The following is a 27,540-nucleotide window of genomic DNA, read 5'->3' on the forward strand; positions in this document are numbered from 1 at the left end:
AGCCCATCCACTTTGAAGTTCAATGTGTGCATTCAGAGATGCCCTTCTGCACATCGCTGTTGTAACGTGTGGTTATTTGAGTAACTGTCACCTTCCTGTCAGCTTGAAGCAGTCTGGCCATTCTCCTCTGACCCCTCTCACTAACAAGGCGTTTTCACCCACAGAACTGCTGCTCACTGATGTTTTTTTGTTTCTCGCATCATTCTCTGTAAACTGTTGTGTGTGAAAATCCCAGGAAATCAGCAGTTTCTGAGATACTCAAACCAGCCTGTCTGGCACCAACGGTCACTCCACAGTCAAAGTCACCGAGATCACATTTCTTCCCCACGCTGATGTTTGGTCTGAACAACAACTGAACTGTTTGACCATGTCTGTATGCTTTTATGCTGCGAGTTGGAACTGCGTGATTGGTTGATTGGACGTTTACATTATCGAGCACGTGTACAGGTGTACCAGATAGAGTGGCCACTCACTGTATGTCTATGGCTGGACTGCTTCGTCGAGCATCTTTGCTCCATCCGCGGCAGGTGTGATTTCCCAGTTGCCATCCCATTTTAATTCCACTCCCCATTCCCATTCCAACATGTTGGTCCAAAGCCTTCTCTACTGCCATGACGAGGCCACTCTCAGGCTGGATGAACAGCACCTCACCTTCCATCTGGGTAGCCTCCAAACTGATGGCATGAACATCGGTTTCTCGAGCTTCTGGAAATTTCTTCCCCCCTCTCCCTTCTTTCTTTTTCCATTCCCCATTTTGATTCCTCTCTTACCCCTTCTCTTCCCCTCAGCTGCCCATCACCTTCCTCTGGTGCCCTCTCCTCCTCCCCTTTCTCTCATGATTAGGATTATGAAGACACATAGTCCTCTTCTATTGTCATTTAGTAATGCATGCATTAAGAAATGATACATTATTTCCTCCGGTGTGATATCACAAAACACAGGACAAACCAAGACTGAAAAAACTGACAAAACCACATAATTACAACATATAGTTACAAACAGTGTAACAATACCATAACTTGATGAAGAAGTCCCTGAGCACAGTAAAGTTCAAAGTTTCTCAAATGTCCCACATCTCACGCAGACGGGAGAGGGAAGAAAAACTCTCCCTGCCAGGCCCACCACAATCCAACTCTGAGTCATCCGAAAACTTCGAGCTCTAATCAGCTCTCTGACACCGAGTCCTGAGTGCCATCTCTGTCCGAATGATTCGACCTCAATCTTGGTCGCCAAAAGCAGGCAAGGCCGGGGATTTTGAGGCCTACCCTCCGAAAGGTTCCCGACCGCACAGTAACGACAGCAGTGAACAGGCGTTTCAGAAATTTCTCCAGATGTTCCTCTGTGCTTTCACGTCCATTCTCCTTCAAATCAGAATTGTCCACTGCCCCTATTTAACAGATACAATTATTATTTTTCACCGGAGGGCTGCGCAGACGCATGTGCGCCGCCATCTTCTCCTCCTCTCATGGTCCACTGTCTTCCTTCTTTTTCAGCCCTTTATCTTTTCCACCTATCATGTGTACTCCTCCCCTTCTTCCCTCCTCCCCGCCTTCTGATTCTGGCTTCTGCTCCCTCCTGCTCCAGTCCTGATGAAGGGACTCAGCCTGAAATGTAGGCTGTTTATTTCTCTCCGGCCTGAGCTGCTGGGTTCGTCCAGCATTTGTGTGTGTTGCTAAGGATATGCATCTGTAGTATCTCTTGTGTTTAGGATTGCTGCTCCTCTCTTCTCCTGTGAGTTGAAAGGGAGTGAGGAGTAAACAAGCACTCCAGATCCTGGCTCTTGCTACCAGCTCAGGATTCCTGGTTTTCCTGATCCCAGACTCGGGCCACAGTCCAGACCCCAGCCCAAACTCCCATTCTGGACCCCAGCCCAAGCTCCCATTCTGGACCTCAGCTCACAGTTCAGATGAACACACGGGCCGGACAATTGAGATTTCCATATTATTAGATGACAGATAATCGGAGATTTCAGAAATGATCCCCACCTTTCATTTCAAGACACTTTTGTAACAGACTCCGGTCAGGAAATGAACTTACTTTACTCTTCCAACCCGATTTTCTAATGGTTAATTTGCGGAAAAAGTTCAAAGAGTAGCTGAAATTAAGTAAAATGTGTGGCGTGGTATATGGATGGTCCGGGTGCAGACAGATGAGACAGGCAGAAGTTTGAGTCCGAGAAGGACCAAAGGACTTGTGTCCGTACTGTAGTACTCTCTGACATTATGAATACATTTGCTGAGGTGATCTCACAAACTGTTGCTACATTCTGGAGTCATCTTGAACTACCATTACCCTGGCACTGTAGTTCCCCACCAACTGTAGAGTTATAATTCAGCATCCCTCTCCTTTCCTTTTGCACTATCTCAATATACAGATGTGAACGATGATCTGTCTGGATGGCACGCAGACAAAAGCTTTTCACAAAGAATAAATCGTAAAGCAAATTTCAATTAAAACATATAACAGAGAAAAGTACCTTTTTCTTGCTGGATTCCTGCGGGATGGCACATCGGAACTGGTCAGCGTTAGCTTCCAAGAGATGTTCCTAGGAGAGAAGAAAGTGTTCTTCACTATCAGAGGCATGCAAGTGTTCGGTTCATTTCTCTCACTTCCACTCTCGTCTGTTCCATTTATTCAGGGGAGAAGAAGCACGAGCTGAGTTCTAATCAGACCGTAAGACCCAGGAGCAGAGACAAATGTTCTTGTAGCGATAAAAAGCTAACGAGAACTAAATTAGCAATATAACGACCTTAGCATTCAGATCAGTATAACTAAGCATTCTAATTAGCGATAAACTAAATGATACTTAGCGTAATTAGCGGTCAACCTAAATTAGCATTCCAATTTGTGAAGTTAGCGTATTTAAGTGTAATAAGTGGTTAAGAAAAAACATCATTCCCTGTGGCTCACTTTCTCTGGCTAACAACTAACTAACCCAAAGCATGAATACATAACTATACTCATTTGCATCTACTGCACCCCAACCCACATGACAGATAACCATCATATACACACCACAAAATACAATACAGACAGAAAATAGATGCATGGCTCCTACAGTCTGAAAAATGGAGTCTCATTGATAGATTAAGAGGGGTAGTTAGAGAGTAAAACAAATGGACATGTAATGACACATAAAAATTGCTGGTGAATGCAGCAGGCCAAGCAGCATCTCTAGGAAGAGGTACAGTCGATGTTTCAGGTCAAGACCCTTCGTCAGGACTAACTGAAGGAAGAGTTAGTAAGAGATTTGAAAGTGGGAGGGGGAGGGGGAGATCTGAAATGATAGGAGAAGACAGGAGGGGGAGGGATGGAGCCAAGAGCTGGACAGGTGATAGGCAAAAGGGATATGAGAGGATCATGGGACAGGGGTCCGGGGAGAAAGACAAGGGAAGGGGGAACCCAGAGGATGGGCAAGGGGTATAGTCAGAGGGACAGAGGGAGAAAAAGGAGAGAGAGAAAAAGAATGTGTGTACATAAATAAATAACGGATGGGGTACGAGGGGGAGGTGGGGCATTAGCGGAAGTTCTTTGCTGTAATGAAGTTCTTTGTGAATTGCCGAGCAGATCAGGGAATGTCAATGGAGTTAATATCACAGCTGGATAACTATAAGATACAGGAGCAGAATTAGGCTATTCAGCCCATTGAGTCTGCACAACTATCCCATCATGGATTTCTTTTCCCACTCACCCTTCTTTTCCCGCCTTCTCCCTGTCACCTTTGATGCCCTTACTAATCACAAACTTACCAACCTCTGCTTTAAATACACCCAATGACTTGGCCTCCACAGCTATTCATGGCAAGGAATTTCACAGATTGACCACTGTCTAGTTAAAGAAATTCCTCCTCATCTCCGTTCTAAAGGGAAGTCCCTTTATCTTGAGGCTATGCTCTCTGGTCTTGGACTTCCCCACTCTTGGAAATACCCTCTACATGCCTTCTGTATCTACAACAGGGGTCACCCCCCTTTTGTACACCATGGACCAATACCATTAAACAAAGTGTCTGTGGACCCCAGGCTGGGAACCCCTGAGACCCTTCAATGTTGAATAGATTTCAGTCAGACTTCCTCTCACCTCTCCACCCCTGACATTTTTCTAAACTCCAGTGAGAACAGGCTCAAAGCTATCAAATGCCCCCCACATTTTAACCCTTTTATTACACGGAATCAGTCCATAATTCTCAGGCTGAGTCTCCATTTCAAAGAGACAGAAATATGATGAATAAAAAGAGGCACAAAATACTTCTGCTTAAAATATGAAGAAAATATAATCCTAATTGTTATCTACTGGAGATAACATTTCATCATCATCATCAGGTGCCGTGCCCAGTTTGAGCTTTGACTGCCATGGCCCACACACTCTTGTTTCGGGTCAAGTGGATCAATTCATTGGTATTCATTTCCAATTCTCTGGCTGCTGTCTCCATCATCATTTGTCTTTGTCTTCCTCTTGCTTTCTTCCCTTCAATCTTTCCCATAATTACTGTGTATTCTAACTCCTCTTTCCTAATCATATGTCCAATGAAGTTACGTTGCCTTTTCATGATCTCATACATTATTTCTGTTTTTGTGTTTGCTCTACTCATGACATCCTCGTTAGATATTCGTTTCGTCCATGATATTCTTTGCATCCTCCTCAAAAACCACATCTCTGCTGCTTCAATTCGTTTCCTCATGTTACTAGATATTGTCCAACATTCTGAGCCATATAACATAACTGGATAAATGTAACATTTCAGTACTCTGAGGCAGATTGTCATGCCTAGTTTAGTGTTGGTCAGTATACTCTTCATTCTTGTAAAGGATAACTTTTACTGGAGATTATTTCTATTGAAGCATTTTGGAGGCTTTTTTCCAGATCTCTTTCCTGCCCTCAGCTACCAGATGAACCTTCCCAAATGCAAAGCCAGTCTGGTTCAGGAACCCTCACCATGTGTTTATAAAGGCCACAGGAATCCACTGTTTCCACAGAGCAGACATCCACTTCATCAAACTTGTCCTATCTAAGTGAGATGTATGAACTTCTGAGGCAACCTGACAAGGAAAGTTGTTGAATGGTGACGGATCGATATCCGTGAGCAGAAGGACCAATGGACCAAGGAGCTGACATCACCACAGATGTTTCAGACAAGGGTTCGGGAGAAGCTGTCATGCATGGCCGACAGTGCATGCAAGCCGCGTTCTGACACTCTGTCACAACACGCTCAAATTGCAACACAGATAAAGATTAGCTTTATTTGTCACATGTACATGGAAACATACAGTGAAATGTGTTGTTTGTGTTAACCACCAACTGTACGAGGATGTGCTGTGCAGTTTGCAGGTGTCGCCATGCTTCTGCCACCAACATAGCGTGTCCGCAGCTCACTAACCCTAACCTGTGTGCCTTTCGCATGAGGGAGGGAACTGGAACACTAACACTGGACCGCTCCTCGATGTCAAAGGGAGAAAGTACAAACTGCTGACAGGCAGTGGGGGAGAAATGAATCCCAACCACTAGCCCTGTAAAACGTTACGCAAACCCCACGCTACTGTGCCACCATGACAGAGCAACGGACTGTGATATACTAAGTGAACAGGGGACTCATTACAATCTCCTTCAAGTGATTATGTCGAAGAATCTTTACAAAACTACAATGACTAAATCCTGGCCCACAGAGGAACAGCACACACATTGTTTTGCATGCAGCCTTCAAGATGTTCAGCATATCGTAAAAACACACACCACAGAGAGAATCAGAGCGTGCTGAAACTCCTGCTTGTAGTAAATCCATTGACGAAGATGCAAAAGCAATGCACATTGCTTGATACAACGCTGAAGGAACTGCACGAGGATGACTTTATTCTTAATCTTATTCTGGCTTCTTCCCCCTTCCTTTCCTGTCCTGAGGAAGGGTCTCAGCCTGAAAAGTTGACTGTTTATTCCCTTCCATAGATGTTGCCTGACCTGGCAGGTTCCTCCAATATTTTATGCGTGTTACTCAGAATCCCAGCATCAGCAGATTCTCTAGTGTTTATGAGGATGGCTGTAACCTGGGTCAATGAAAATCCATCAGCGTAGGCTATGCAGGGCCCTGCTGCAGAGTGACTGGTGAAAATGATTCAGCGGTTGATGTCAAAATCATAACCAGAACATGTTAAAAAAGGAAATGGATGGGATCGTATTTCAAATGCCATCCTACAAGACCTGCCTTAACCCCATTAAAAGGTTTAGGTATTTGTACACGGTATAATGGGGTCATTAACCACTGACAGCTATTACTATGCTAATGGATGAAATTATTACAATAGGAGACAATCCTTTAATGTTTAAATAACAATATGCACTTCAACACATGTGCAAAGAGGCATATAATACCGGTAAGTGAAGATAGATTGTGCAGCATAATGACATTGCAATTTGCTTTACATTTTCTGATTAAGTAACAAAATCAATAAAATGTTACAATTATATGGGAAAATCAAAATGACTGCAATCTTTGTACATTTTGGGGCTTCAGAAGGGAAAAATTGGTGAAGGTTAGGAGATTGTTCAGGCAGAATACAAATACATGGTCAGTGTTCTTGGGATGTCATGTTGTAGTTGTGTAAGATATTGGTGAGGTCAAAGTTTGGATTACTGTGCGCAGTTCTGGTCACCTGCTTACAGGAAAGTTATCAATAAGATTGAAAGAGTGCAGAGAAAACTTACAAGGACCCGAGGGCCTGAGTTAGAGGGAAAACGTTCAGTAGGTTTGGACTTTATTCCCTGGAGCCTAAGGGAATGAGGGGAGATTTGCTCAAGGTATACAAAATTATGATGGGTACAGATAGAGTTTGTTCCACTGAGGTTGGAGAAATAGATGTCATTGTTGAAGGGTGAGAGATTAAATATTTGAAGGCTCTGGACCTGTGCTCACTGGAGTTTAGAAGAATGATGATGGGGGGGGGCAGGGAGGAGGGATCTCATTGAAACCTATAGAATAATGAAAGGTCATGACAGAGTGGACATGCAGAGGACGTGTCCACTAGTGGGACAGTCTAAGAATAGAAGGTTGTCCCTTTAGAACAGAGATGAGGAGGAATTTTTTTATCCAGAGGATGGTGATTCTGTGGAATTCAATGCCACATATTGCTATGGAGGCCAAGTTCTTCGGTATATTTACCCAAGCAGAGGTTGATAGATTCTTGCTTAGTCAGGGTGTCAAAATCTATGGGGATAAAACAGGAAAATGGGGTTGAGGGCGGAAAGTAAATCATCCATAATCAAATGGTGGAGCAGACTCGATGGGCCGAATGGCTTAATTCTGCTTCTCTGTCTTCTAGTCTTATGTTAATAAGGCAGCATGAATCAGGCAGTAGAAATGAAAACTGCAATTTACTGCTCTACAGATCATCTTGTGCATTGGTGATGAAAGGGAAAATGTGCTGAATAAAGGGATGCCAGTGGGCTGGAACATTCTGTCAAAAGATCGCTCTTGTGATTTCAGGTTAAACTTGTATAAAATTGGATTTAGCTGTTCGGAACTGATCACAGGTAACTCAGACTTAATGAGAAAGCTTCTACAGATTTGTTGGGAGATGAAACCTATCGGGTATGAAGCACAAACTGATTTTTGAGGAGTGATGCCTCAAAATTTGGCAACCACCATTATGGGCCCCCCATCAGCCAGGACATGCCCTCTTCTTATTACTACCATCATGGAGGAGCTACAGGAGCCTGAAGGCACACATTCCATGGTTCAGGAACAGCTTCTTCTCCTCTGCCATCAGATTTCTGAATGGACATCACTTTTTTTTTGCAACACACACAAAATGCTGGAGGAACTCAGCTGGCCGGGCAGCATCCATGGAAAAGAATAAACAGTCAACATTTCAGGCTGAGTTCCTACGTCAGGACTGGAGAAAAAGATGAGAAGTCAGAGCAATAAGGAGTGGGGAGGAGAGGAAGAAGTACAAGGCGGGGGGTGGTAGGTGAAACTGGGACGGGGAGGGATGAAGTAAAGAGCTGGGAAGTTGATTCGTGAAAGAGATGCAGGGCTGGAGAAAGGGGAATCTGATAGGAAAGGGGAGAAGACCATGCAAGAAAGGGAAGTTGGAGGAGTACCAGAGAGAGGTGATGGACAGTCAAGGAGTTAAAGTAAGAGAGGCAAACAGGAATGGGGGAATGGTGAAGGGGGGCAATTACTGGAAGTTAGAGAAACTTCGAGAAAAACGTCGAGACTTTTTTTACTTTTTTGCACCACAGATTTAATTTAACCTTTCAAATAAATAAATAAACAAACACAAATAAATATATATATGATACTTTGCAGTTTTATTATTATGTAATGCACTGTACTGCTGCCACATAACAACAGGTTTCATGACACATGCCAGGGATATTAAACCCGATTCCGGTTCTGATTTGGGTTCTGATTGAGGAAGAACTCGGAGCCAGTAACGTGTAGCCTGGCTTTTCAGACACATTCCTAACAGCTGAATATTCACGCCTCACCAGCATGTTTATGAAGCACGAGTGTGTCCGGAATAGAATTTTCACTCGTATTTCTGAGATTTCTGTGAAGTGCATGCTGGCTTGCAAGATCATGCCAAACAAGCTTCATCAATGCACTGACAGTCGCTGTAGACAGATCTGTTACAGTGCCTGTCCGCTGGCAAGGATGAGAATAATTGGACTCTTCCCATTATAACACAGAAGATTAAGATGTGATTTAATGGCTGGGAGTGTTGGGGAGAGATCTTTAAAGTGAAACGTTGGGACTGTGCTCAGTGAAGAAATCTGGTACATGGAGGAGATCTGAAGAGGGTTACATACGAAACAAAACGTAAGACTTAGGCACAAGAGTAGAGGAAAGAAATCCTTTACATCTTGTGATGCTGTTCCATATCAAATGAATGCAATCTACTGTTCAGACAGGAGATGAGGTGAAGAGATGTGAAGGCAGAGAAGGCTTCACTTTGGATTATGGGGAGGTTAAATGTCAGGACAGGTTACTTGGTTGAATGGCATGTTTCCTTGTTGTAATGTTTGTGGAATTCTTTGCATTGGTAGTGAAGTACCCAGAATGAAACACTTTATCTAATAATTCATTATACAACCATCTGCTCCCTTCATAAAGCAACACTCACTGCTTCCCATGCCCACTTGGAGCAGGCAATTTGTAAAACAAGTAGCTGCTGATGGAAATGAACAAAATGTAAGCAGTGATTCACCAAGAGATGCTGGTACCGTGATTGTACTGATAATCAGTCCTATATGGAAGATGCTCTGCTAAAGCATATTTCCACCCATTTCAGGAATTGATATACTTGAAAGAGCTGATCTCACTTTAACATGAACCAAGTGTTGGTTTTCTTTGCTCATTTACGAGATACAGATCATGCTAGGAATCCCAGAGTTTATTCCAGTAATTGCCTGTGGTGAAGGTACTCCCACAGGCTGGTTGAGAAGATTTTATTGGCCTCGTTGCTTACATTTCTCCTCCTGGACTCCTGGGATCATGGGGTCATTCATGGTGCTTCCTGCTGCAAGCAGCTACAATTAGGTCAGCACTAGTCAAGTTCAGAAGGGAAGTTTTTCCAACCACAGGAGGTATAGAACATTACAGCATGGTACAGTTCCTTCAGCCCACGATGTTGTGCCGAGTTTTTAACCTATTGTAAGATCAATCCAGCACTTCCCTCCCACATAGCCCTCCACTTTCCTTTCATCCATGTGCCTATCTAAGTTTTTTAAAATGTCACTAGTACACCTGCCTCTATCAAGTCACCTCTCATCTTCCTTTGCTCCAGAAAAGCTCTAGCTCACTCAGCCCATCCTCATAAAACGTGCTCTCTAATCCAGACAGCATCCTGGTAAATCTCTGCACCTTCTCCAAAGCTTCCACATCCTTCCAACCAGAAATGAACACAGTATTCCAAGTGTAGTCTAACCAGGGTTTTATAGAGTTGCAACATGACCTTGGTGCTCTTGAATTTCATCCTCTAAGTTAAGGGCAACAAATGATACACCCGCTTAACCACCCTAACAACTTATTTGGCAACTTTGAGGGATCTCTGTATGTGGTCCCTCAGTTTCCTCTGTTCCTCCACGCAGCCAAGAATCCTGCCATTAACTTTGTATTCTGCCTTCAAATTCAACCTTCCAAAGTGAATCACTTCACACTTCTTTGGGTTAAACTCCAGCTGCCACATCTCAGCCCAGCCCTGCACCCTATCAATGTCCTGTCCAATACCAATCCCCCCACCCTGCCCATAGATGCTGCTCAACCCGCTGAGTTTCCCCAGAGATTGTTTGCTGTCCTGAGTTGGAAATGTATCGGCAATGGGTCTAAATCATAAAAATGTACTCAACAAGCCTGAGGGAGGACTTCTACCACAGGTGCAGCAGCAGCTCAAGAATACAGCTCGTCAACAACTTCCGCTTGGCATTTAGAGGAATAAACTCCCCGCTGGCTTTCAAGTTTGACAGGTATCCCATAAATAAACTGTAAAAAAACAAAACTCTAGTCATGTTGAAGTGAGATTAGCTCTTCAGGGAGCCACAGTAATGTAATGGTTAGTGTGACACTATTACGGAGTGTCTGAGTTTGGCCATCCTCTGTAAGGAATTTGTACGTTCTTCCCGCGTGCACGGGGGTTTTCTCTGGCTGCTCAGGCTCCCTCCCACAGTCCAAAAACAAATCAGTTAGTAGGTTAATTGGTCACTGCAAACTGTCCTGGGATTAGGTTAGGGTTAAATGGGTGGGTAATCCAACCACAAACAAGAGAAAATCTGCAGATGCTTTAAGTTCCTTGGCATGCACATCACCGAGGATCTTATGTGGTCTGCACACACCATCTGTGTGGTGAAAAAAACACAACAGTGCCTCCTTCACCTCAGGTGGTTGAAGAACTATGGACCCCAAATCCTAAGGATTTTCTACAGGGGCACAATTGAGAGCATCCTGACTGGCTGCATCACTGCCTGGTATGGGAACTGTACCTCCCTTAATCGCAGGACTCTGCAGAGAGTGGTGTGGACAGCCCAGCGCATCTGTAGATGTGAACTTCCCACTATTCAGGACATTTACAAAGACAGGTGTGTAAAAAAGGCCCAAAGGATCATTGGAGACCCAAGTCAGCCCAATCATAATCTATTCCAGCTGCTACCATAAAAGCCAGAACCAACTGGCTTCAGGACAGCTTCTTCCACCAGACCATCAGACTGATTAATTCACACTGTATTTCTACGTTATATTGACTGTGCTGTTGTACATACTATTTATTATAAATTGCACATTGCACATTTAGATGGAGACGAAACGTAGATTTTTATTCCTCATGTATGTGAAGGATGTAAGTAATAAAGTCAATTCAATTCAAAATTCAAACAACACAGACAGAGTCCTGCCAAAGGATCTTGGCCCGAAATGTCGACTGTACTCATTTCCCTACATGCTGCCTGGCCTGCTGAGTTCCTCCAGCATTTTGTGTATGTTGTTTAAATTAGTGGGCTGCTGGGTGGTGCAGCTTGATGGACCAAAGGGCCTTCCTGCGCTTTATTTCCAGAGTAAAATAAAAATAGCCCCAATTCCTCAAACTGAAGTAAAACAATGTAAATACATTTTAGCAGAATGCCTTCAATACAGGACTGATCATCAGTACAATCACAGCACCAGCTACTCCTTCTACAGATTGCCTGCTCCGAGTGGGCATGGTAAGCAGAGAGTGTTGCTGCTTTGAGTGAGGTGCTACATTACGAAGACAGCAGATGGTTGCATAATGAATAATTAGACATATCAATCTGGGTACTGCATTACCAATGCAAAGAATTTACACAGATATTACACCCTTGGAGGAAACCTTGCCTTATGGATATTGGCCCAGGGTTGGTGTGGGATTGGGTGTGATATCCATGTGCTCATTTTGAGTTTGACTAACAAAAATGCCATGGAGGCACACAGTGTAGAAAGAGACCTGGTGGTCACCATCTCCAGGCTGACCAGCAGGCACTCATCTCTTTTAGTCCCATTTCCCATCATTTAGGGTATGACCTACTAGAATGCTAGAAATACTCAGCAGGTCAGACAGCATCTGTGGAGAGACAAGGAGTTAATGTCTGAGGCCGACAACCTTTTAGAACATAGACATAAAACATCACAGCACAGTCGATGCCCTTCCGTCCACGATGTTGTGCTGACATTTTAACCTACTCCAAGATCAGTCAAACATTTCCCTTCCACATAGCCCTCCATTTTTCTATCATCCCTGTGCCTAAGAGTCTCTTAAATGTCCCTAATGTATCTGCCTCTACCATCACCCCTGGCAGTGTGTTCCATGGACCCACCACTCTCTGTGGATAAAAAAGACCTCCGACATTATCTCTATACTTTCCTCTAAGAACCTTCATTACTCCTCCACATATTAGCCTGGGAAAAGGTTTTGGCCATTACTGGATTTATGCCAAATCATTGGGTATATTTAAAGTAGAGTTGTTAGGTTCTTGCTTAGTCAGGGCATCAACAGTTATGGAGAGAAGACAGGAGAATGGGGTTGAGAGGGGCAAGAAATTAGCCATGATTGAATGGCAGAGCAGACTTGATGGACCTGTCAGGCCTGCACAGGCAGGAATGTTCCAGTCTCCACCCAGTTAACAGGAGTCACTTGCTGCACGTTTCCAACTCACCTCCTGCAGCCTCATTAAACCCAGCTCACATCTTCAGTATTTGTTCACCCATTGAATCAGCCCACCTCAAACAGCTGCTCCTAGCCCTCAGTTACCTTGTCGCCTGTGAGTTTAGTATCTCGTTTTGTGGCCCCCTCCTGGCTTGTTATTTTGCAGTTTAATATTAAAGTTATTGCTCAGCACGGAATCTTCTCTGCTGCTCTGCACCTGGGACAAGCTTCCTCTACATTTCCTGACAGGATGAACGAACCTTTGACCCAGCAGAGTACACTCTCCTAATGGCAGTCGTCCGTTGAAGGAGGACACACTGCCGAAGCAGCAGGAAACCACTGACTACATACTTGCAATTCTCAACCAACTCTCCACCTTGATACAGTAACCCCATGACAATCAACCTCAGAGCTCCAGATTCCAGCGCCCAAATGTTTCAATGGATTTCCAACCCAATGCCGCAACTTTCTGTCCCAGTACATCTTTCTCTTTGAGCTCCAGCCATCTTTGTATTCTCCAAATCAAGCCAAAATTGCCTCCAACATCTCTCTCCTGTTTGGGCAAGCTCTGACCTGTGCTACTGCTAACTGGTGTAAGGGGTTTCTTCTTTTATGTTAACTGCGTAGGCTAATTAAAACGGCTTCTTTGTTATGTTATAATTAAAGGGGCTTCTTTGTTATGTTAAATGCTGAGAAAGTCCTCACGCTAGCAGTTAGTTTTGAATTATCTATTGATAAGAGGGCAAATGAACCAATTGGGATAGTTGTTATGCTTTCTGTGTGTCTGTAAGATATTGTGATGCGTGGGTTTTTGGGCAGAAGGCGGGAGAGAGAGAGACAGAGGATGGACCAGGTGCTGTGAGCCCTCTAACGGGGTCGGACCCTGAGCAGGAGTCTGAGGTCTAGGGTGTTCGGCGAGGAGAGGAGACGGAGACGGACTCGTGTGCAGCGTCTGGTCGACCACCGTTGTTGGTCCCAGGCGGCAGGTCGAGGTGGTCCGAGGGGAGACGCAGGGTGAAGAAGGAGGGTCCCGAGCTCCAACTGTTTGTGCACGAAGAGATTGAACTTTGATAAGTGTGGTGCCTTTTATTTTCTTTTATATTTTATTCTCTATTAATTATATAGTTCCAGTAATATCTATAAACTGTAAATTATTTAATCGTATCTGGTGTATTGTCTGTTATTTGGGCGGGGTGGGGTACATCATACAGCATCCACACAAACTTACTACCCAGTTTGGTGGGGCCGAGGGCTATTTTCCTAGATGACAGCAAGTTGAGTGACCATGAGGCTGGCCAGGGGGGCTACACTGGGATAATAAAACCACCACATGCAAGAAATATGAAGTTTTTACCACTGAGATTCAATTCAATTCAAGTTTATTTGTCATTCAACCACCCAGGGATACTCAGAAATACAGCCAAATGAGAGTACCTTGACTCTGTTACTCCAGAGTCAAGGTACAAAACACGGAACCAACAGTCACACATAGCGAGTATAAGATAGAAAGACACAGCCACTCAATAACCATCCAGTGCACCGACTCCAGCCTGGACGGACCACAAGAGCCTGGCGGAGTGCACCGGCTCCAAGGCCTCTCTCCCAGCAGCTGTAAACAGGTGACACCCTGGCTGAAGGGCTAGTCCTCACTACAACTGAGGCCATACAGCTCCCCTGCCATCGCCCCCGGTCTCAGCCAATAAATCAGTGAATCAAATTTGTGGCATACCACATTAACAAAGTCCAAAAGTGACCAAGACGGTCACTCACTATTAGGCTGACTGTCTCCTTCAACGCAGGCTGCAGCAAAGTGCACAGCTTTTCCAGTTTCTCCACCAGCGAGCAACTCGCTGATGACGTATACCAGCAGTACTTTAAATTCTTAATATTCCAACAGGTTCTTGACCATCTGGGAAATGGATGGCAGGTAGATTGGATACTTCACCTATGTCAAGGCTCATGGTCAGTGCTGAATGACACTGTGGAACTCAGGACCCTTGCGGCGGCATATTGCCGGAATGCAGAGACACTGCTGGCCTATTACCATCACAGCCCTGTCTGCCCTGGAGATGCCCACCAATCTCAAAAGCCTCATCAGTCTGGCCCTGCAAAATTACTGAAATATTACAGAAAGACCATCAACCAGAATCCCAGTTCCGTTTCAGGCTGCAGGACATGACTTTTTCTCATTGTTATCAGGTAGGAGATACAGAAGCCTGAAGGCGCACACTCAACGATTCAGGAACAGCTTCTTCCCCTCTGCCATCCCATTCCTAAATGGACATTGAAGCTTTGGACATTACCTCACTTTTTTTAATATACAGTATTTCAGTTCTTACACATTTTAAAATAATCTATTCAATATACATAATTGATTTACTTGTTTATTTATTATGTTTTATTTTATTTATTATTATTTTTCTCTCTCTCTGCTAGATTATGTATTGCATTGAACTGCTGCTGCCAAGTTAACAAATTTCACGTCACATGCTGGTGATGATAAACCTGATTCTGATTCTGAGGACCCTCATCATCAGCGTCTCCAGAACCCATGCAGGTAGGGAATGCTCCCTTAAACCCCGCAAGAGTGTGAGCCTCGGTGAAGAAACAACTTATAGAGGAGCCCCCGAATCCTTGTGCATCTACTGACCACTGCGTCCGGGAAAACGGCACAACCAAGTGCCTTCTATCTGGTAAACTCCCACTGGACTCTCAATCCAGTACAATAGCCCAGCTCATTCACTCTGTCCTCCTATGGTTCTACATGAACAGGAGACTCTGGACTGGACTCTGTGTGTGCAGCTTGGACTCCCTACTGATCCTATCTCTCACTCCTTCAACGTCATGGTCATTGACGGACATCCCTTGGTGTCTGGGATTGTCTGAGTGCGCACAAGTCCTGTGCACATGAGCATTGTGGAGCACCCCAAGTCCATCCAATTCCTCTTGACAGACTCACCCAACACTCACCTCATCTGGGGTTACCCCTGGCTCTCCACTCATGACTCTCACTTCACCTGGTCATCTAGTCCACTGCTGAGATGTAGAACCACCTGCCGGACTACCTGCCTGCAACCTCAGCTGATGTTAACCTGTAAATCCGTGGAGACGGAGGAAACGGTCAACCTCAGCAAACACCCGCAGGAATACCATGACCTAGCCGTCTCCTTCAGTAAAACAGAAGCCATCACCCTGCTGCCTCACAGATCACACCTCCTCCCCAAGCTCATCTGTGCTCCCTCTCTCCTCCTGAGACCCAAGGCATGAATGACTACATCGCTGAAATGTTTCATTCATCAATCCCAGTTCCCAGCTGGTGCAAAATTCTTCTTCGTCAAAAGAAAGATGGCGGTCCTCATCTCTGTATCAGCTACCATGGACTTAACAAGATCTCCATTAAGAGTCATGACCCTCTCCCCTTGATGGATAGCACATTCGAAGCACTCCACAGGGCTGAGATCTTCACCAAACTGGATCTACGGAGCGCGTACAACCTGATTTGCACCTGCCAATGAGTGGAAGACGGCATTCACAACACTCACTGGCCATTGTGAGTATCGTGACAAGTTTTTTGGGGGAGAAAAATAAGGAATTGAAAGCCAAAGCAAGTGCGGTTTCCCCCCTCCCCAGCCCTGCCTCTCCCCATTGTGACTATCTAGTGACGTCTTGACTTTCCATCAGTCCAGCAGTTTTCCAAGACTTCATCATCAAGATCCTTTAAGACGTGCTACACAAGTATGTGTTCATTTACCTCAATGACATTGTCATCTTCTCCAAGGACCCCCAAGACCAATTTTGACACATCTCTTCTATCCATCAGCATCGCTTCGTAAACCAAGTCTACAAGTTAGAGAAATGGCAGTTCCACACCCCAGTCATTTCCTTGGTTTCTGTCCTTTCATGCTGAGACATAACCATTGTCCTGGAGAAAGTGCATGCCATCATTGAATGGCCCTGCCCACACTCCCTTAAACCGCTACAGTGCTTCTTGGTCTTCTCCAACTTCTACCACCAGCATCAAGACCTACAGCCAAATTGTGGTTCCTCTCAGCTCCCTCACCGAATCACTTACCTCATGAATAACCTGGTCTGCTCCCACAGACCAAGCCTTCAAGAAGCTCAAGAGACACTTCACCACCGCCCCCATTCTCCGCCACCCGAACCCCTCCGGACTGTTTGCGGTAGAAGTGAACACATCTGACGTGGGTGCCGGGGCCATCCTCACCCAGTGAGGACCAACAGGAAGATGCACCTTTCTGTCTTATTCTACAAATTCAACTCTACACTGTGTTGTTATGGAGTTGGAGACAGGGAGCTACACACCGTTAAATGGGCCTCGGAGAAATGGAGACATTGGCTGATGGGAAACACTGAGCCCTTCCTCATCTGGACTGACCACCAGAATCTCACATCCATTCAACGGACCCGCCAACTCAAAATACTCTGCAGATGCTGGGGTCAAAGCAACACTCACAACACGCTGGAGGAACTCAGCAGGTCAGGCAGCATCTGTGGAAAAGATCGGTCGATGTTTCGGGCCGGAACCCTTCGTCAGGACTCACTCACGCCAGGCTTGCTGGGCCCTCTTCTTTGAGCAATTCAACTTCACCACCTCCGACCAACCCACCTCCAAGAACACTGAGGCGAACACCTTGTCATGACAGTTCAACCCATCCGAAACACAGATCAACCCTCAGCCCATCACTTCATCCTCCCAGATCCTCCCTCCCCCCGGTCATCTGGGACTTTGAGAACCAGTTCTGACTGGTTTGATGGCACGAGCCTGCTCTGGCCGACACCCTTGACAGCTGCGTGTACGTGCCGGTTGCTATGCGCTCTGAAACACTCCAGTGGGCCCACTCGTCACCCCTCTCTGGCCATCTAGGTGACCCTAGGTTTTCTGCAACTCTCGTTCTGGTGGCCCACCATGATCACAGATGTGCATCAGTTTGTCACTGCCTGCCCTCAATATGCCCAGTCCAATTCCTCCAACCAGCAGCCTTCTGGGATGCTGCAGCTCCTGCCAGTTCAACACCCCTGGTTGTAAATCACCATTGATTTCATCATGACTTTGCCACCTTTCGATATGGCCACGGTGCTCATGACAGTGGTGGACTGGTTCTCCAAGATGTCCACTTTATTGCCCTCCCAAACTTCCATCAGCTGCTGAGACAGAGGACCTGGTTCTCCAACTTGTAGTTTGCCTCCATGGTTTCCAACAAAACATTGTGTCGGACCGGGGCCTACAATTTGTCTCTCACTTCTGCCCCCTCCTCCACACCTCAGTAAATTTATCCTCTGTCTTGTCACCGTCCTTCAGGATCACATCTTTCTTCCTTGTGTCCTGCCTCAAGCCTGTTGTCCACGGACTACTCAATCCATCCGAGCCTGCTCTTCCAGAACCAAGGATGGTGGAAGGTTATCCAGTGTACACAGTTAGCCAGTTGATGGATTCACGTCATTGTGGACAGGTTGCGCAGTACTTGGTCGATTGGGAAAGGTACGGCCTGGAGGAGAGGTTGTGGGTGCCGTCAAGTTTCATCTCGGATCCATCACTCATGGAAAAGTTCCACTGGACCCACCTGGATGGCACTGGGTCATTGGGTGCCAACTGAGGGAGGGGGGATCTCATCAGGTCTGCACATGCAGGTACATTGTTTCCAACGCATCACCTGCAGCCTATTTAAACCCAGCTTTCATCAACATTGCTTTGTTCACTCATCAAGCCAGCTAGCCGCAACCAGTTACTCCTATCCTTCAGTTACCAGACATCCCACCCTGCAAAAACTCATTTCAGGGAGGTAGCACCATCAATTTGTGGGAGACTCCCGGGAGAGGTGGGATGTCTGCAGTAGAGTAGCTCCTTAGCAGCTGGCCAGCTAGTTTAAATAACATTAGCTATGCTAATGAATGAATGACACCTGTTAAACTCACCTCAACATATCGTTTTATCAGTCTTAACCCACCATGGGCAATAGAAAAGTCACTGTTGCAAACAGTGCAGTGAGCAACACTGTCATTACTTTTGACCCCTATTAGGCAGGGGTACACTTTAGTGTAGTCTGGATGATGTACGTTTTATATTTTTTTGGAACACTCTGCCATGGCGCGCTCGCGCACTCTCAAGCGTTCTCGCTTGCTCTCTCTCTCGCTCGCTCTCTCTCCCTCTCTCGCTCGTGCGCTCTCGCTTGCTTTCGCCCGCACTCTCTCACGTGCGCGCTCTCTCTCGTGGTTGCTCTTGCACTCTCTCTTGCTTTTCTCTCGCTCACTCTCAAAAAAATTGATTTCCATGATATTGTATATAATTTGCGGGCATCAGGGAGCCACTATTAATATGCGGGAGACTCCCGGAAGTTGCGGGAGAGGTGGGATGTCTGAGTTACCTTGTTGCCTGTGAGATTAGTATCTTGTCTTGTGATACCTCGTGGCTTGTAAACTAACAAGCAGTTTATTATGAAAGTTATCATTCGTGGCTGAGTCATCTCCTCTGCTCTGTGTTTGGGCCATGCATCCTCTACATTTTCTGACACAGGTGGCCCATTTCTATGTCTCATGGTTTTATGCCTCCCATCATCTTGTACACCTCTATCTAGTCACCTCTCAACCTCTGATCCTTTGTCAGTACCTCTACAGACACTGCCTAAGATGTAGATCCAGTGCTCTCTGCTCTACCTAAATGTATGTGGGGGCCATAACCTGTAGTCAGCTGATGCATTCAGCAAAAAAAAAGGAAAGAGAGGAGGAAAAGTTAGTGAGACAAAGTTAACAAAATTATACAAGCCTCAGCTCTTTGGCGATTTCTCCTCTTCAGTTTTTCCAGCAGCTTCTCCTCTCTCGGAGGGTCATACGTGCTTCTGGGAACCTGAATCATACGGAAAAGAACAGTGAGACTCAAAGCAAGTGCATCAATGAGGATTACAACACAAATCCATTAGCTTGCCTGGTGCCACAATGTGTTACCAAGCTCTTGCAGCAGAAATATTAGTCTAGTGATCCATGTCAGGATGCTGTCTGGATTAGAGAGGATTAGCTGGAAGAGGAGGTTGGACAAACTTCAAGTTTCTGCGTGTCAATGTCTCTGAAGTTCTACCCTGGGCCCAGCATATTAGTGCAATTACAAAGGGGGCTCATCAGTGGCTATACTTTCAATAGGAGTTTGAGGAGATTTGGTGTGTCACCAAAGACACACACAAATTTCTACAGATGTACTGTGGAGAGAATTCCGACAGGTCTGGAAGAGCCAATATGCATAGGATCAGAAAAAAAAAACTGCAGAGGGTTGTAAACGCAGTAAGTGCCAGCATCAAAAACATCTTACGCCCTCTTTACCACCCTAACAACTTGCGCAGCGGTGTATTTGGTTCAATCTTTCTTTCTATGACATGTTCACTAATCCATGCAGCATCCTGGTAAATCCCAATGCAGCTCACAGCTCTGGAGACTGGTTAATAAAGTCCAACTGCAGATTAAGTCAGAGCAGCTTGACAAGGAAAATAGAGCAATTTCAAACAATTATACATCAAGCACAGCTTTTTTAAACTTAAAAATAACAACTTGACTTAGTCATTTAAAACATATAAAATACAAATACACAGAACTGCTGCTCACTTGATATTTTTTGTTTCTTGCACTATTCTCTGTAAACTCTATAGGCGGTTGTGTGTGAAAATCCCAGGAGACCAGCAGTTTCTGACCACCCCGTCAGGCACCAACAAATATTCCACAGTCAAGGTCACATTTCTTACCCATCCTGATGACTGGTTTGAACCTCTGAACCTCTTGGCCATGTCTGCATTGAGTTGCTGTGAGTTGATTGTCTGGTTAGATATTTGCATTAATGAACAGGTGTAACCATTAAAGTGGCCACACAGTGTAGATTCCTGGACAGAGGTTCGGGGCATAGATGCCTTCTTCCCACTCCAGTGGGAAGATGCTGAACAGAAAGATGCTGGGGCATGATTTCCTTCAAGGAGGAAGGGCTGAATGCTCTCCAGTTACTAGCACTTGACGTAATGGAAGAGGAAGCCTGGCTGGGAACCGCAGTGTATATTAGCTAGTCACTGGCTTCTTCTTTCAGGATCTTCCATTATTACAAAGCAATTTTCCCTGTTACCTTTGGTCTTGTTTCGCTTAGGTTAGAATATAGAACAGAGAGCAATACCAGACAGTACAGGTCCTTCGGCTCACAATGTTGTGCGAACCTTTTAATCTCCTCCAAGTTCAGTCCAACGTAGCCCTCCAGTTTTCTTTAATCTATGTGCCGATGTAAGATGTCTCTTTAATATGCCTAATGTATCTTCAATGTCTCGAATAACATCCACCCCCATATTTTACACCAGACACGAAGTTATGTCCCCCCCCACCCCCGTATCAGCCATTTCCACCTTGCAAAAAATGCACTGCTGTCCCACTCTACCTATGCCTCTTATCATCTTGTACATCTCAATCAAGCCACATCTCATCGTCTTTCTCTCCAAAGAGAAAAGCCCTAGCTCACTCAACCCATCCTCATTAGACATGCTCCTGAATCCAGGCAGCGTCCTGTTAAATCTCCTTGAAACTCCTGGACCAGTACTGAGTACAATATTCCACGAGTGGTGTAAGCACGTAGTACCGGGCCCCAAAACAGCTTTTATCCCACTCTAAGACTAATAAATGGCCCCCTGGTATGACAAGATGGACTTCACAATCTACAAACATTTGTACATCATTGGGATCTTGCATCTTATTGTCTGCCTGTACTGCAATATCTCTATAACTGAAATGCTTTAATTAATTATTGTTTTCTTTTTATCAACTTCAATGCAGCTGTAATACCATGGTTCACATCTTTACTGTTATGCTGAAGGTGTCTGCAAGAGCTGCTGCTCTGCTTTCAGCCTTTTTTGGGTTATTGTTGAAGATAAGGGTTGATGTGGAATGTGTGCCACCCAGTTAGCGGGAGGGAGATGAAGAGAGAAGATGCTGGGGAGAGCCGGTCGTAGCATACGATCGGCGGGAGACCTGTTTGTCTGAGATGGATTGCGAGCGACGTTCGGAAGGTGGTGTGTGCTTTCACGTTGACTGAGAGCCCGGCGTGTGAGTGACAGAGAAGTTAAAGATGAGCTCCAACTTGTGCGCATTTGACTGTTTAATTAGAATGTGCCCTTTTCATTTTGTTATTCTTTACCAACCCTTTAGCTAAGATTCATGAATATAATTCCTTTAATCGTCTGTTATTTCGAGGCATTAATTTGTAACGGAGAAGCAATGACACAGCATCTACACAAACCGGGGTTTGGGGTAGGATCGAGCGCAGCTCAATCTCATGAGCTTGGCGGGGCCGGAGGTTGCCTTCCCTAGACTTATGCAGCTGAGGAAACCGGGCTGTTTCACACCGAAGGCGGGGCGAAGTTCAGATGGCACTAAATGGCGACTCCTTTGCTTACATCTTTGGAAACAGTTTTATTTCTATCTTTGATATCTCTTTTTTCCCCTTTTCAGGGTGTGTGTGTGTGTGTGTGTGTGTGTGTGTGTGTGTGTGTGTGTGTGTGTGTGTGTGTGTGTGTGTAGGGGGTGGGTTCTTTTGAAGACCTGACCTGGAGTTACACTCTGACTTCAGTTCTTCGTGAGCATGTTACGTGTACATCAAAACATAATGAAATTCATTGTTTTCATAAAAAACCAACACAGTCCAGCGCCAACGAAGCATGCCCACAATTTACTAACTTGTATGTCTTTGGACTGTGGGAGGAAACATATCCAGTCGTGGATATTGAACACTGATTGCTGGTGCTGTAAAGCATTACGCTACTATGCAAGTGTAACCTAACTGTTTGAAAGGTGAGTAATTGGGGGTGATGGGGAATTGACACAGGAGTTGAGGCCAGCATAGAATGAACGATAGGGCAGGGTTGAAGGGCCGAGTGGCCTCCTCCTCCTCCGATTTTCTTTTGTTCTTCTGGTACAAGGGTGACAGAGTGTTGCAGCTCCAAAGTCAAGGGTTCAATCCCAACGACTGCTGCTGACAGTGGGATATTTTCACATTCCATCAATGACTGCATAGGTTCTCTCTGGTGTTCCAGCTTCCTCCCACATTCCTACTGCAATTCTTTGAGGAAATTACAAGCAGGGTAGACAAAGAGATGCAATAGACGTGGTGTGCTTGGATTTTCAGAAGCCCTTTGACAAGGTGCCACACATGAGGCTGCTTAGCAAGATAAGAGCCCATGGAAATACAGGGAAGTTATTAGCATGGATGGAGCATTGGCTGGTCAGTAGAAAACAGAGAGTGGGAATAAAGGGATCCTATTCTGGCTGGCTGCCAGTTACCAGTGGAGTTCCACAGGGGTCGGTGTAGGGACTGCTGCTTTTTATGATGTGTGTCAATGATTTGGACTACAGTATTAATGGATTTGTGGCTAAATTTGCTGATGATACAAAGATAGATGGAGGAGTGGGTGGTGTTGAGGAAACAGAGAGCCTGCAGAGAGTCTTAGATAGTTTAGGGGAATGAGCAAAGAAGTGGCAAATGAAATACAATGTTGGAAAGTGTATGGTCATACACTTTGGTGGAAGAAGTAAACGGACAGACTGTTATTTAGATGGGGAGAGAATTCAAAATGCAGAGATGCAAAGGGACTTGGGAGTCCTTGTGCAAGATACCCTAAAGGTTAACCTCCAGGTTGACTTGGTGGTGAAGAAGGTGAATGCAATGTAGGCGTTATTTCTAGAGGTATAGAATATAACAGCAGGGACGTGATTTGAGGCTCTATAAGGCACTCGTGAGACCATACTTGGAGTACTGTGTGCAGTTTTGGGCTCCTTATTTTAGAAAGGTGATACTGACATTGGAGAGGGTGAAGAGAAGATTCACGAGAATGATTCCAGGAATGAGGAACATCTGGCAGCTCTTGGGCTGTACTCCCTGGAGTTCAGGAGAATGGGGGGGGGGGGAATCTCATAGAAACATTCTGAACGGGCTGAGTGCAAGTCGGTGGGACTAGGTGAAAGTAAGAGTTCAGCACGGACTAGAAGGGCTGAGATGGCCTGTTTCCGTTTCTGTAATTGTTATATGGTTATATGGTTAAAAGGCCTGAACAGATTAGATACGGAAAAGTTATTTCCCATGGTAGGGGATTCTAGGACAAGAGGGCACGACTTCAGGATTGAAGGACGTCCTTTTAGAACTGAAATGCGGAGAAATTACTTGAGTCAGAGGGTGGTAAGTCTGTGGAATTTGTTGCCAGAAGTAGCTGTGGAGGCCAAGTCATTGGGTGTATTTAAGGCAAAGATAGATAGGTTCTTGATTAGCCAGGGTATAGGGTAAAAGCAGGGGAATGGGGATGACTGGAAGAGTTAGATCAGCCCACGATTAGGGCGAATAGCCTACTTCTGCTCCTATATCTTATGGTCTTATATGTCAAAGATGTACAGATTTGTTGATTAATTTTCCAAGATAAGTTGTCCCTTGTGTATCAGAGAGTGGTTGAGTCTGTGGGGAGTGCTGATGGGAATGGGGGAGAACGAAACAGGTCAATATTGGATTAGTTTAGAGAGGTGCATGTAGGTTGGCATGGACCAAGTGATATGAAGGATCTATTTTCAGACTGTCCTAGTGTAACTCTCCGATACACAGCTAATTGAGATGGGTGACAGAGTGTCCACATCTTCATCTGAAGCCCCTAGTCTGTGAATCTCTGAGAGTCCACTGGGGAAGTCGGGGCGCAGTATCAATGAACTTACAAATCCGTGGGGGCTAGGGGCCAAATAAAATGGCTTGTGCTGGGGTTAGAGATCTGTTCATGTGTGTGGCTGGGTAGGTGGTTGCGAGGGAGGGACGAACAGGGCTTGCTTTGCTGTTGCTGCTTGCTCTGTGTTGTCCTTCTAAGCCTCGTGGGCATGGTACATTGGCACCAGAAAGTGTGGTGACACTCTCAGGCTGCCCTCAGCACATCCTTTGGTGCATTGGTTATTAATCCAAATGATGTGTTTCACTGCATGTTTTGATGTACACATGATAAAATCTGAATCTGAGTCTCAGCAACTGAGAACCAAATGCTTTTGCTGTTTCTATATTCTATAACTTCTACTATTTCACTTCCAACTGCAGTAAATGGCAATTTAAAATTTAAGACTTTGGAAAGAGATAAGGAGAATTTCTTTAGCCAGAGGGTGGTGAATCTGTGCAATTCATTGCCACAGATAGCTGTGGAGGCTAAGTCACTGGGTATATTAGAAGTGGAGGTAGATAGGGTCTTGATTAGTGAGTGTGTCAAAGAGAAGGCAGGGGAATGGGGTTGAGAGGGATAATAAATCAACCTTGATGGAATGGCAGAGCAGACTCGATGGGCTGAATGGCCTAACTCTGCTCCTATGTCTTATGGTCTGATAACATTCCATCATAGGAACCAAATTTTCAACTCTACAGACAAGCACAGAAAGCAACAAATTGTAGCAGGATTGAAATTTCATCTAAATGATCTATCATTCTTGTCTTGTACATGTCTACTTAGCACCACACCAGCCACCATATGGTAACACTGCGGGTTGGCTTTATCGACAGCTTTGTTTTTTTATCAATGAGGGCAAAGCTGTGATCGTTCTGTCGCACATTTGCTTCAGATGCTCGGAGCTGGCATCCATCTGCACCAGAGGAAAGTGAATTCACGTTGTATCTTTGCAAGTGATTTTCTTGTACACCAGCAGCTGCTACCCACAGCGTCTGAATAGGCAGCATCTGTTTCTGGGACCTCAGCCATTTTCTTATACATAGCACAAAGATTTTCATGGTTCTTAAATCAATAGTGATTGGTAACATTATCAATCAGTAGGATTTTCGATAGACTGGGCTGAATACATGAAAACTTTATTCCCAAGAATGTAGGAGAATGAGGGGAGATTTGATGGAGGTGGACAAAATAATGAGTGGCACAGACAGGGGAGATGCAAGCGGGCTTTATCCACTGAAGTTGGGTGAGAGTAAAACTCGAGGTTGTAGGTTAAAAGCGCAAGGTAAAATATTTAAGGGGAAACCGAGGGAGTGTGGAATGAGCTGCCAGCAGAACTGGTGGATGCAGGTTCGACTACAATATTTAAAGGAAGTTTGGTTAAGTACATGGATGGGAGGGTAAGGAGGGCTGCCGATGGGACAGTTCAGCACAGATTAAATGGGCTGCATGGCCTGTTTCTGTTCTGTCGTGCTCTAAGAATATTAGCTTTATTTGTCACACGTACACCAAAATATACAGTGAAATGTGCCGTTTGTGTCAACAATCAACACAGTCCGAGGATGTGCTGAGGGCAGCCCGCAAGCGTTGAGCATGTCTACAACTTACAAATCCAAACCCAAACACCTTTGCAATGTGGGAGGAAACCCACATGGTGATGGGGAGAACATTCAAACTCTTTACAGACAGTGGCGGAATTGAACCCAGGCCACTGGCACTGTAACAGCGTTACACTAACTGCTAAGCTACCTCACCCATGGAAGGGGGAAAGGATGGTTTTTGATGTGTTCTTGGCTTCACCTGTTACTGTGCTGCAGTGCCCCAAAACTCTATTAGCTTTACTTGTCACTTGTACTTTGAAACACACAGTGAAATGGTGTCATTTGCATCAATGACCAACGTAGTCTGAGGATGTGCTGGGGGTAGCTCGCTTCCAGCACCAACATAGCAAGTCCACAGCTCACTACTCCTAACCAGTCCATCGAATGAATGTGGGAGGAAACCAGAGCACCCAGAGGAAATCCACATGGTCACGGGGAGAACATATAAACTGCTTAGAGACAGCAAAGAATTGAACCCAGGTTACTGGTGCTTTCATAGCATTATGCCAACTACTACACTACCATCCAGGGGAGGAGAAGATGGCGGCACAATGCAGTGCACGCGGCCACTCCAAGTTGATATCGTATTTGTTAAATAGGGGGCGTGCACAATCCTGATTTGATGGAGACGGACGTGAGAAGCACAGAGGAACATCTGGAGAAACTTCTGAAATGCCTGCTTCACTGTCACTGCTACTGCACGATCGAGAATTTCCGGAGGGGAAGGCCCCAAATCCTCGGCTTTGCCTGTTGCCGGGGCCGGGGTCGAAGCACTTGGCAGAGATGGTGCTCGGTGCTTGGTGTCGGAGGGCTGGTCGGAGGCTCGAAGTTTTCGGACGGACTCAGAGTCGGACTGTGGTCGGATGCTTCCAGGATGCTGCATCGGCAAGTTTGCGGCGCTGGAAGCTCATGGCAGGGAGAGTTTTCTTCCTTCAACCATCTGTGTGAGATGATGGGACTTTCAAGAGACTTTGAGACTTTTTTTTTACTGTGCCCATGGTCTGTCCTTCATCAAATTACGGTATTGCTTTGCACTGTTGTAACTATATGTTATAATTATGTGGTTTTTGTCAGTTTTTTTTTAGTCTTGGTTTGTCTTGTGTTTCTGTGATATCATTCTGGAGGAACAGATTGTATCATCTCTTAATGCATGCATTACTAAATGACAATAAAAGAGGACTGCGTGTCCTCATAATCTAATCTAATCCCATGGATTGGGGAAAGGATTTTTTTTATATGCTCTTCATTTCACTTGTTTCCAATACTCTAAACCATCCCTCAAAATGACTACACGTTTGAACAGAGCTCCACTATTTGAAAATTCACAGTTACCACATATATTTATCCAGAAAATGACTTCTGTGTAACACCTTTCCCTTTGAGATTAATCCCTGTTTAAAATTCACCATGTCGTTCAGATGTCTGACTTTTGTACCATATCTTGGTTTCGATGTTTTATTGCAAGTTGGGAAATTGGGAAATTGGGAAATTGGGAAATTGGGAAATTGGCAAATTGATTCTGGAACGGAAGATCCAATACACACAGACCATAGAGGGTAGCACTCAGCCAGATCAAAAAGTTAGCGTCCA

The 27,540-nt window shown here is 45.1% G+C and overlaps 1 protein-coding gene across 2 annotated transcripts in view; it reads right to left on the reverse strand.

Annotated features, from left to right (window-relative positions):
- The window catches only part of cfap99 (cilia and flagella associated protein 99), a 108,942-nt gene that overhangs the window by 37,514 nt on the left and 43,888 nt on the right, over positions 1-27,540 (reverse strand). For both annotated transcript variants that reach the window (XM_063047728.1, XM_063047729.1), the window contains 2 exons: positions 19,423-19,503; positions 2,477-2,545 (listed from right to left, as the gene is read on the reverse strand). In XM_063047728.1, coding sequence (XP_062903798.1) covers positions 2,477-2,545; positions 19,423-19,503 — 150 coding nt within the window. The remainder of the gene's footprint in view (positions 1-2,476; positions 2,546-19,422; positions 19,504-27,540) is intronic.

The sequence above is a fragment of the Mobula hypostoma genome, chromosome 5 (assembly GCF_963921235.1).
Source record: "Mobula hypostoma chromosome 5, sMobHyp1.1, whole genome shotgun sequence".
Lineage (NCBI taxonomy): Eukaryota > Metazoa > Chordata > Chondrichthyes > Myliobatiformes > Myliobatidae > Mobula > Mobula hypostoma.